The sequence below is a fragment of the Dendropsophus ebraccatus genome, chromosome 10 (genome assembly GCF_027789765.1).
Source record: "Dendropsophus ebraccatus isolate aDenEbr1 chromosome 10, aDenEbr1.pat, whole genome shotgun sequence".
Classification (NCBI taxonomy): Eukaryota; Metazoa; Chordata; class Amphibia; order Anura; family Hylidae; genus Dendropsophus; species Dendropsophus ebraccatus.
Genome location: NC_091463.1, coordinates 42,639,585 through 42,650,716, shown reverse-complemented (window position 1 = coordinate 42,650,716; position 11,132 = coordinate 42,639,585). Strand labels below are relative to the sequence as shown.

Here is an 11,132-nt window from a genome sequence, read left to right as displayed (position 1 = left end):
TTAGCAAGACAGAACAAAAATTGAGATTAAAATCAAGAATCGTCCAAAATTTTGTAAAAATCGATATATTTTTTTTTTACAAACCACCCAGCATATATATATATATATATATATATATATATATATATATATATATATGCAGTTTTATACTTCTATGGAGTTCTATTAAAGAAATCAGAGCTTCCCAGGTGAAGATGGCCTTTGATTTCTTTTATGTGCAAGTGTTGCCTATACTGTATATGTTTTGCCTTGGATGGACAAATAAAACTGACTGTGAACAGTTTAAAATGTACAGCAGTGCCTGGACCTAAGTTTGTGATTCCAGACCTGGGAGATAGCGATCACAGCGAATGAATAACCCCTAGATTGTCACCATATATATACACACACACATTTAGGAATCCGTAAGTATTTGGACAAGACAAGATTTGTCAAATTTTTTTTCTGTACATTACCACACAAAACTGTTCAGATGCAGTTGAAGTTCAGACTTTCAGTTTTAATTCAGCGAGTTGAACAAAATGATTGCATAAACATGTGAGGAATTAAAGCATTTTTTAAACACAATCCTTTTATTTCAGGGGCTCAAGGTTATTGGACAAATTAAAAAATCTTCAATAAAACGTTAATTTCTAGTACTTGGTTAAAAACTCTCTTTGTTGGAAATGACTGCCTGAAGTCTTGAACTCATTGACATCACCAGACGCTGTGTTTTCTCCTTTTTAATGCTCTGCCAGGCCTTTACTGCAGCAGTTTTTGGTTGTTTGTGGGCCTTTCTGTCTGAAGTTTAGTCTTCAACTAGTGAAATGCATGCTCACTTAGGTTAAGATCATGCGACTGACTTGGCCATTAAAGAATATTCCACTTCTTTACTATAATAAACTCCTGGGTTGCTTTGGCTTTCTGTTTTGGATCATTGTCCATCTGTATTATGAAATACCAACCAATCAGTTTGGCTGCATTTGGCTGGATTTGAGTCTGTGAATAAACAATAAATAATAATAATAGTAGTAATAATAATAATAATAATAATAATAATAATAATAATAATCAATAAACACTAGTGACCCAGGTGCCAGTTGCAGCCATACATGCCCAAGCCATCACACTGCCTCTGCTGTCTTTTACAGATGATGTGGTATGCTTTGGATCATGAGCTGTACCTTGCCTTCACCATACTTTTTTCTTTCTATCATTCTCGTAGAGGTTGATCTGGGTTTCATCTGTCTAAAGAATGTTCTTCTAGAACTGTGCTTGCTGTTTTAGATGCTTTTTTTTTTTGTTTGTTTGCAAAGTCCAAACTAGACATCTTATTCTTTAGGCTTATGAGTGGCTTACATCGTGCAGTAAACCCTCTGTATTTACTTTCATGCAGTCTTCTCTTTATGGTAGATTTGGATATTGATACACCTACACCCTGAAGATGATGTTCACTTGGTTAGTTGTTGGTTGAAGGGGTTTCTCTTCACCATGGAAATTATTCTGGAATTATCCGCCACTGTTTTATTTTCTTGACATTTTGCATTGATGAGTTGCTTTTTTCCAGGATGTATCAAACTGTAGATTTTGCCACTTCTAATATTGTAGCAATTTTTTGGATTTTTTATTTTGTTTTCACAGCTTAAAGCGCCACTATCAGCAGGTTCTAATCAATACCCGCAGGCGTTCTTTCCATGATGACTGCAGTAATGTAAATAAATCTACTCTTCTCTGCTTTCTTTAGATATTCCCTAATTGCCCCTATGCAAATAAGAGGCTTAAGAGCATTTGGGGGGGTCACCAGACCAGATCGGTCCGCCCAGTCCGCTCCCTCCCATGCCGCCCCCTTCATGCCGCTCACTATGCCAGCCTAGCACGCCCCCTCCTGTGCCGCTAAGCTAATAGCCGATCAGGAGCCCACTTTGCTTACTGCTCACTGCCACACTTTGCAGCTGGCAGGAGTGTGATTGGCACTGGGAGCCTAGGTTGAGCTTTACCATCCAGCTTAACCCAGGCTCCCAGTGCTGATCACACTCCTGCCAGCTGCAGACTGTGGCAGTGAGCAGCATACTGACCTGTGCTCCTGATCGGCTGTCAGCTCAGTGGCATGGGAGGGGGCAGGCTGGGCAACATGGAAGGGCTTTGCTCCAGGTGGGCTGAGGGGATTGCTCAGGGCCGCCCACTATGCATATTCATATATGCATATTGAGCGGCATGTGAGGGGGCGGACTGTCGGGTGACTCCCCAAATGCTCTTAAGTCCCTCATTTGCATAGTAGCAATTAGGGAATACCTCAAGAAATCAGAGGAGAAGAAAAGATTCATTAACATTACTGCAGTCATCATGGAAAGAACATCTGCGGCATATCAGCAGATTCGTTGGGTAGAAATTGCCCCCCCCCCCAATAAAAAAAATGTTTGTACCTTCGGATAGCTGCTTTTAATCCAAGATCTTTCTTTGGTTCCATTCCGCAGGTGATGCAGTTATTGTCCTAAAAAACAACTTTTAAACTTGCAGCCCTGTGTCAAATGGGCGTAGTCTAGTGTACCCATGCCCTAGGATTGCGTTGCCTCTTTGTCCCTCCTCCCAACCCTTTTCATCTTTAGGAATGACCCTAGAACAATTTCTCCTATTTATCATCTGTCTGAACACTGCACATGTGCTGGATCGGTACCTGTGCAGTCTTTAGACAGGTGAGGAATAAGAAAAACCCTTCCAGGGGCATTCCTAACGATGAGGAGGACGGGGAGAAGGAACGGAGGGGCGTCGCAATCCTAGCGCATAGGATGGCTTATTTCATCTCCATGCAGAGCTCCTCTAACCTCTTTTTCTTCACAGCAAAATCTTCAAAACGCAAGCACCACACCTCAAATCAACTCTAGGCCTTTTATCTGCTTAACTGACAATGACAAGCAAAGGAGGATGAGGACTTGGTGTTCCAAGCTACAATAATGACGTTCTGAAGCATATTGCAGCGTTCCCTACCATATAAACTGCTTGTTTGATGCTGTCTCTGTCTCCTCAATAATGTAGTTTTATTCCTCCCCCACTGTATGCAAATCAGTGCTGTAATCACTCCCCTCCGTGCTGTAACCCTGCCTCACTTGCGATTCCTAGGCCAGGAGCCTGCCACATCATTCACAGGCGGGGTTACAGTGCGGAAGGTAGTGATTACAGCCCGGGAACAATTACTACAGCCTAGGAACTTTGACTAGTTGAGGGAGAAAACCCCCCATATATGACTAGTTAGTACTGATTTGCATATAGCACTTAAGAACTAATAAAACTACATTTTAGTGGAGACGAAGGCAACTACAAACAAGACTTTAAACGGGAGGAAATGCTGCAGCATGCTTCAGAAAATCATTATTGTAACTTTAAACCCTAAATCCTCATGAGCCACTCCTATCTTTTTCCAATCAGGACCCCCCGGAGCATACCTGCGGGAGTTTTGATCAAATTACCTGACTGTGGAAGTATAATCTTCAGTCTTCTGAAGCTCTGTGGCAGTTATTGACAGGCAAGGAGGCCAGTTAGAGCCAGCTAACGGGCCTCCTTACCTGTCAATTCCCCCACAGAGCATGCTTACAGGACAGAGAGACGTCACTTGTCACAGCCCAGATGACTAGTTCCCGTCTTGCTCCCTGCCTCGCGCATAGCAGCAAAAGATATTTTGCCTGCATAAGATGCTATTGAAGGATTAACCCAGGACATGGGAGGCCCCTTACTACATCTATTAAGCGCTGCTGAGAACCTAATTAGCACGGTCGTGTTGATTGGGTCCCTTTTAAGGCTCTGTCCCTAAGGGTTTAAGGCGCTGTCCTTTCATTTTAGGTTCTGTCCTTAAGGGGTTAAGACTTTACTTAAAGCAGACCTGACAACAGGATTTTAGTGCGTAAACCAAAGATGTGGTACAATAGGGCTTTTTACCCCGATTCTGTAGACTGATTGAGCAGAAATAAAAATATTTCTAATGCAGGAGAGCAGAGCAGTAACATTCCTTCTGATTAGTATTTTTCTTTTAAGCTGTACTTATACAGACATGTTGGTTTATTTATATGTCTGACCGGATTTGTTTTTTACTGTTAGGTTGTCTGAAGATGGGCTGCTTGAGGAGTTCTACAGGCTACAGTCTCGGATAACCTCGATTCATCAGACGCTATCTGTACCAGAACTACAAGAGCTTAAACAACAAATGGAGGAGTTTCTAGAGGTAAATTAATAAGAAGCATTCAGCAAAAGGTATTGCCACCGGACATATAGCAGCTGATAACTACTGGAGGGATTGAGTTTTTAAAGGGAATCTGTCACTAGGTTTATGCTGCCTTAAATGAGGGCAGCATAAACTAGTGACAGAAATGCTGAATAGATCGGTGTATTACTTACTGTACATCATTCTGTTCGGCCATTCTCCTAATGTACAGGAAACTAAGATTCTTGCCACAAGCCTCCCCTTGCCTTCCAGCTGCTGATTGACAGTTGAGTGCCTATACACAGCATGGATAGATAACTGCCAATCAGCAGCTAGTGGGTGGAGTTTTCAGCTTCTCATGAATAACAAGGACTACTGGGCTCATGCACATAAGGGAGAGGACTACTTATTGTCCATGTTATACAGGAGGATATCTCTAAATTAGCAGCACAGAAAATGTAAGTGATACATCATTCTGTTTAGCTTCTCTGTCACTAGTTTACGCTACCTTTAGATAGAACAACATAAACCTACTGCCAGAGTCTTTTTAAATAGAAGTAATTTACAAATCTGTTTATCTGAAAATATTTTTTTTCTCCAGAGTACCTTAGGCCCCCATACACATTAGTGTAAAGTTGGTAAACCTGTAAATTTTGGCAGGATTAGCCTACCCTATTTTGTGTTTGGAGACCCTCTGAGTCACTCTTGACAGATATTGACGTGGAGAAAAGGGCACTTTGGACTTTCGGCAGATAAGCCACTGTTAGACTCCTATGGCAATGGTTTATCTCCCTTTTCCCTTTAACAACATATGAATTCTCAGCTAAGCCAAACAGTCATGTTTATGGGTGTCATTAAACAGCTACTGTAGGTATATGGGCATCTTTAGTTCAATAGTTGGTCAATGTTCATTTTATTCTCTGTATAAACAATATTGTACATGCATACATGACAATAATGTATTGTTTTCTAGTATGCTGATCATCAATTACAAGAGGTTCAGAAAGAAATAGATGCTTTGCAAATCTCCAGACAGAATCTATGTGAATTTCTTTGTGAGGATGAAGATGTGTTCCGTCTGGAGGAATGCTGTAAAGTGTTTAGCTGCTTTTGTCAGAAATTTCAGCTGGCCGTAAAGGTGAGTTCATAAAAAACAACAGCTGTTTATACTCTACGATGTGACAGGTGGGGATGGTGAGTATCATGCATGACATTAAAATAACTGCTGTAGGCGAGCCAGGCCATTATATATCACGTTCTAAACAGCGTATTTCTTTACCACTGATTGATTTCTAATCCTTTTCAACCCGTCCACCCATATATTTTTGTACACTTTTCCTAAGCCCAGGAAGAACCAGTATTATTCATGTGATAAAAAGGGTTTTTCCACAGTGACTTAGCTATAGGCGTCACAGCGGCCGGCCAGGCCTGCAGCTAGTGGCCTATGGCCCCCCTTACCACTTTAGGAGTAGCTGGGAGCTTGAGGAGTGCCTGACAAACAGACAATGCCCAGCCAATAATACGCGCAGTATAGAAGGAGGAGGGACAAGGCTAGAGGAAGAGGAACTCTGAGCCTGCCCCTCCTCCTAGGTGTCCTAACCCAGAGCCCGCTGTTATCCTTATCTTCCTGTTGCATGTGCTGCGAGTAGTTGGTAGCTGCTTATTCAGCTACTACACAGTAACCTGCTGTGTTCTGTCATGCTGTATAGTTGTGACTATTCAGCATAACAATAGAATGCAGTGTGCTATTTAGTATGTGTATTGTCATGCTGTGTAGTTGTGACTATTCAGCATGACAACTGTCTTCAGTGTGCTGTATATTGTCATGCTGAATAGTCACACCTGATAGCTGGCTGCACAGCATGACAATCCATCAGTAAAGTGTGGCCTTAAGGAGTAACACTCATTGTAGTATTCCAAGCAGGGCCGGCGTTAGGGGGGGGCAAGCAGGGCAAATGCCCAGGGCCCCCATCCCCCAGGGGCCCCCTCCCGCAGTTCCAGTAGGAGAGCGTCCTGCAGCGTCTGGCAGTGATCCCTGGCTGCTGCTATCAGGGGTCACGCAGAGGCTGCAGGACGCTGCTTGGTGTCTGCTCCGTGTGTGTGTAGCTCCCCCTCCCTCCAGCTCCTCTTACTGCACGTGACTTCCTCCTCTGGTGTGGAGCTGTCGGGACGATGGAGGAGAGGATGACAGCCTGCAGCATGGTACATGAGGGGGATTCACCACTACACCCAACATGCTGGACAGAGTAAGTATACTGTACATGTAGTGTGTAATGTGTATGAATGTAAGTGTATAATGGATGAATGTAGTGTGTGTTACATGTCCTGTGTATAGTGTATGGAGGATGGTTTGTATCTGTATAATGTGTTTTCATGGATGTGTGAGTGTATATATATATATATATATATATTAGTGTGTGAGTTAGCACTGCTGACTCCCAAGTGTTGAGGTGAATAGACTGTGTATAGGAGCTGCAGCCATTCTCTGGCCTCATCAGTCCTATGTAATTGCTGCCAATGACCACTGAGGCCGCTGATTGGCTGCAGCTCCTATGTATATAAGCCAATACGGTGTATTTTATTGAGAAAAATAATAAGGTGGTATTCAGTCCTTAGGTGGTGGTCACTGTATGCTGGTAATATTGGTCTGTATATAGTGTATATATAGTCATTACTGCCATAGATTGACTGCCACATAATGACACTATATACAGACCAATATTACCGCCATACAGTGACCACCACATAATAACTATATACACTATATACAGACCAATAGTACAGCCATAGAGTGATCGCCACATAATATTGGTCTGGATACAGAGTCATTATGCAGTGGTCAATCTATGGCGGTAATATTGGTCTGTATATAGTGTGTATATAGAGTTATGTGGCGGTCACTCTATGGCGGTAATATTGGTCTGTATAAAGTGTCATTATGCAGTGGTCACTCTTTGGCATTAATATTGTTCTGTATATAGTGTATATATAGTCATTACTGCCATAGATTGACTACCACATAATGACACTATATACAGACCAATATTACCGCCATACAGTGACCACCACATAATGACTCTATATATACACTATATACAGACCAAAATTACAGCCATAGAGTGACAGCCACATAATATTGGTCTGTATACAGTGTATAAAGAGTCATTCATTATACAGTGGAAAGTCTATAGCGGTAATATTGGTCTGTATATAGTGTATATAGAGTCATGCGGTGGTCACTCTATGGCAGTAATATTGGTCTGTATATAGTGTATATAGAGTCATTATGGGGCGGTCACTTTATGGTGGTAATATTGGTCTGTATATAGTGTATATATAGAGTCATTATGGGGCGGTCACTTTATGGTGGTAATATTGGTCTGTATATAGTGTATATATAGAGTCATTATGGGGCGGTCACTTTATGGTGGTAATATTGGCCTATATATAGTAAAGTTTTCTTCAATAACGGTATGGAGGTAATATTTGGTCCTGATTATAGTGATTTTTTTATTTTATTTTTTTAAAGCAATTCATATAAATAGTTCTTGTGTTTACACCACTAGCGGCAGTCCTGGCATGTAGCGGCAGTCCCAGAATGTAGTGGCAGTCCTGGCATTTAGGGGCAGTCCTGACATGTAGCGGCAGTCCCAGAATGTAGCGGCAGTCCTGGCATGTAGGGGCAGTCCCAGAATGTAGGGGCAGTCCTGACATGTAGTGGCAGTCCCGGCATGTAGCGGTAGTCCCGGCATGTAGCGGCAGTCCCAGAATGTAGCGGCAGTCCTGACATGTAGGGGCAGTCCCGGCATGTAGCGGCAGTCCCAGAATGTATGGGCAGTCCTGACATGTAGGGGCAGTCCTGGCATATAGTGGCAGTCCTGACATGTAGGGGCAGTCCTGGCATATAGCGGCAGTCCCGGCATGTAACTGAGTAAGGGGCCTAATACATGGAGCGAAAATAGTCCGAATCAGGACGCTATCGCTCTGTGAGGACACTGGGGAACATGATCAGGTAGTATATATCACAGACAAGGCCTGAGGGCACCGGGGAACGTGATCAGGTAGTATATATCTTTATTGTTTACTTTATACAGCAAGAATTGCACACACATCACTAATGATATACTGTATATATACACATAGGGGGAGATTTATCAAACATGGTGTAAAGTGAAACTGGCTCCGTTGCCCCTAGCAACCAATCAGATTCCACCATTCATTACTCACATTCTAAGATGGTGGAATCTGATTGGTTGCTAGGGGCAACTGAGCCAATTCTTCTTTACACCAGTTTGATAAATCTCCTCCATAGCTTTTGCTGCATCATAAAAGAGCCATGTAGTAGGCTCTCTAAGCGAGCTCCATTCTACCAGATTGGCGCTCACTTCTGCAGAATATCAGGCCGTGTAATACGGCCTTAAAAGTGGCCGTACACTTCCAATAACTGCTGGCTGAACAATCCTTCAGCTGACAATTATCTGTCCCATCCGGTCCCGTCCTCCCCATACACAGAAATTTGGCACATCTGAGTGTTCCTGTGTTCTCTATGAGAGGGGAAAGCCATAGCCATACAGATCTGATGGTGGCTTATCTCTCTGAGAACAAAGAGGTTGGGCGTTGATTTTCCATCAAGCTTGACCCCCTATGTCCACTGATATCATCTGTCAGAGGACTGTCCAGAGAGCCCCATACACCTTACGCTGATGGTCAAACCCACCAGGAGCAACAGGTACCACCAACAAAAGAGTAACATGTATGGGGACCTTAAAGGACAACTCCGGCGGGGCCCCCCCCCCCAAAAAAAACAGACACATACAGACACCATACTCACCATCCCTCCGGTGACGATCGCCACTCCATTCGCCCGCCGTCCGCCTCACCGTCACCTGCCTCCGCCGTCCAGCGATGTCTCTTGCTTCCGGGTCCATGAGAGAGAAAAGGCTGCCAGTGCGCTTGCGCACCGGCAGCCTTTTCATTGGCTGGAGCGCATCACATGGCTTCCAGCAAGCTCAGCCAATCAGGGCTGAGCAAGCTGGAAGCCATGTGATGCGCTCCAGCCAATGAAAAGGCTGCTGGTGCGCATGCGCACCAGCAGCCTTTTCTCTCCCATTCACTGTCAATGAAGACGCCGAAGAGGAAGAAGACCCGGACCGCCCCCCAGCTCTGACGTCACCCGACACCAGAGAAGAGGACCGTGACGACCGTAATAGGTAATGTATACATTCTTTAACTTCCGGGGTGGGGGGTCGGGGGTCGGAAAGTGGGGGAAGGGGGCCAGACCGGGTATTTAACCACATTACAAAGTTATATAACTTTGTAATGTGTGTTAAATAAGCCAAAAAAAAATTTCGCCGGAGTTGTCCTTTAAATTGTTGCTAAAATATTTCAGCATTTGGGGCCCCACCTTCAACTTTGCCCAGGGCCACATCTAGTCTAAAACCGGCCCTGATTCCAAGTGGTATTCTTATCAAGAGATAATCCACTGGGTAGAAAGTAATCAGTGAAGAATTGCTTGTAGATTTGGATGCAAATGCTCTTGTGCACAATTTTATTAGGTTAGGTGTAATCACAGAAAAAATGCCGACGTTTTGATGTTGCCACCTTTATCAGGGGTTTGTGAACATGAAAAAATATATAACAGTGAGACATGGTTACATAACACCATGTAACAATTTTCCCCAAAAATTTTGTTCCCAGTTGTTAAGTGTGTTTTCATCATTGCTTGTACCCTAAATGAATAGAAAAAAAGTTATTATTCCCTGTAAACTTTGCTTTTGTGGTAAGCACAATGATATTTTGAAATTGATGTATTTTTAAGGATATTCGCCATATTTCAAGATACTTAAGAAGCTTCTGGAATTGTGAGAACTATCAAGAAGTTTCTAGAACTGTCCAAAATTATCTAGAACTTTCTGGGACTGTACAGAATTGTAGGTAGCTGTATAACTACAGTTATATAGGGCCACTATAGCCCTTCCTGAAAGATGGAGAGACATGATCTAATTGATTGGGATTGCATAGTAAGTGAGCAAAAGCCATCACAGACCTAGACAGACAGGTGTGAATTCATTCTCTATTGAGATTCTGATAATGACAGTATTCACACTTCACCCCACACCCATTACATGAGGAGCTTAGGAAGGTCCACTACTTTCCAATGTATATATTTGTGTTACTCTGCTACCGGGTAATCAGTCTTGCTCTGCTGAATCCTCAGTACACTCTTGTACTTTGATACTGCATGGAATAAAGATTGACCATTTTTATTTGCAGTTTGGAGAGACATCCTTTTTCCTTACAGTACACAGCAACTTAGTCAATTTAGATGGCATCAAGAGGTTGCATACATCCAGCAGACGCATTTTACTATGTATGTGGCCGTTCTATTCAAGGCTATGGGTATCACCTGTAACCTGAATGAGTGGCGTTTCTTTATAGACAGCTCATGCAAGAGCCTCAAAGCCGTGCTTCTTCACAATGGGAACAAGTATCCATCTCATTCTGTAGCTCACTTGGTGCACCTGAAAGAGGAATACACCAGCGTCAAGATGTTGCTAGGTGCCTTGAACTATGGTGAGTACGGCTGGAAAGTTATTGGAGATTTCAAAATGGTGTTATTCCTGATAGGCCTCCAAGGTGGTTTTACTAAGTATCCTTGCTTTCTTTGCCTCTGGGACAGCCGGGATACTAAAGCGCAATACCCCAGATGGGACTGGCCTCAGTGGACAGAGTTCACACTGTGGAAGAACAATTTAAAGTGGGAGCCACTGGTGGACCCACGCAAGATACTGATGTCACCACTACACATCAAGTTGGGGCTCATAAAACAATTTGTCAGGGCTCTAGATAAGGAGTCGACAGCTTTCAATTACCTCCATGATCTTTTCCCTAAGCTGTCTGAAGCAAAGATCAAAGCTGGCGTCTTCGTCGGACCACAAATCAAGAAGATCATAGAGTGCAG

The 11,132-nt window shown here is 43.2% G+C and overlaps 1 protein-coding gene across 3 annotated transcripts in view; it reads left to right on the top strand.

The window, feature by feature from the left end:
• LOC138802812 (uncharacterized) overlaps window positions 1-11,132 on the top strand; it is a 173,599-nt gene that overhangs the window by 139,051 nt on the left and 23,416 nt on the right. For all 3 annotated transcript variants that reach the window (XM_069986491.1, XM_069986492.1, XM_069986494.1), the window contains 2 exons: window positions 4,069-4,192; window positions 5,145-5,309. In XM_069986491.1, the coding sequence (XP_069842592.1) occupies window positions 4,069-4,192; window positions 5,145-5,309 (289 nt within the window). The remainder of the gene's footprint in view (window positions 1-4,068; window positions 4,193-5,144; window positions 5,310-11,132) is intronic.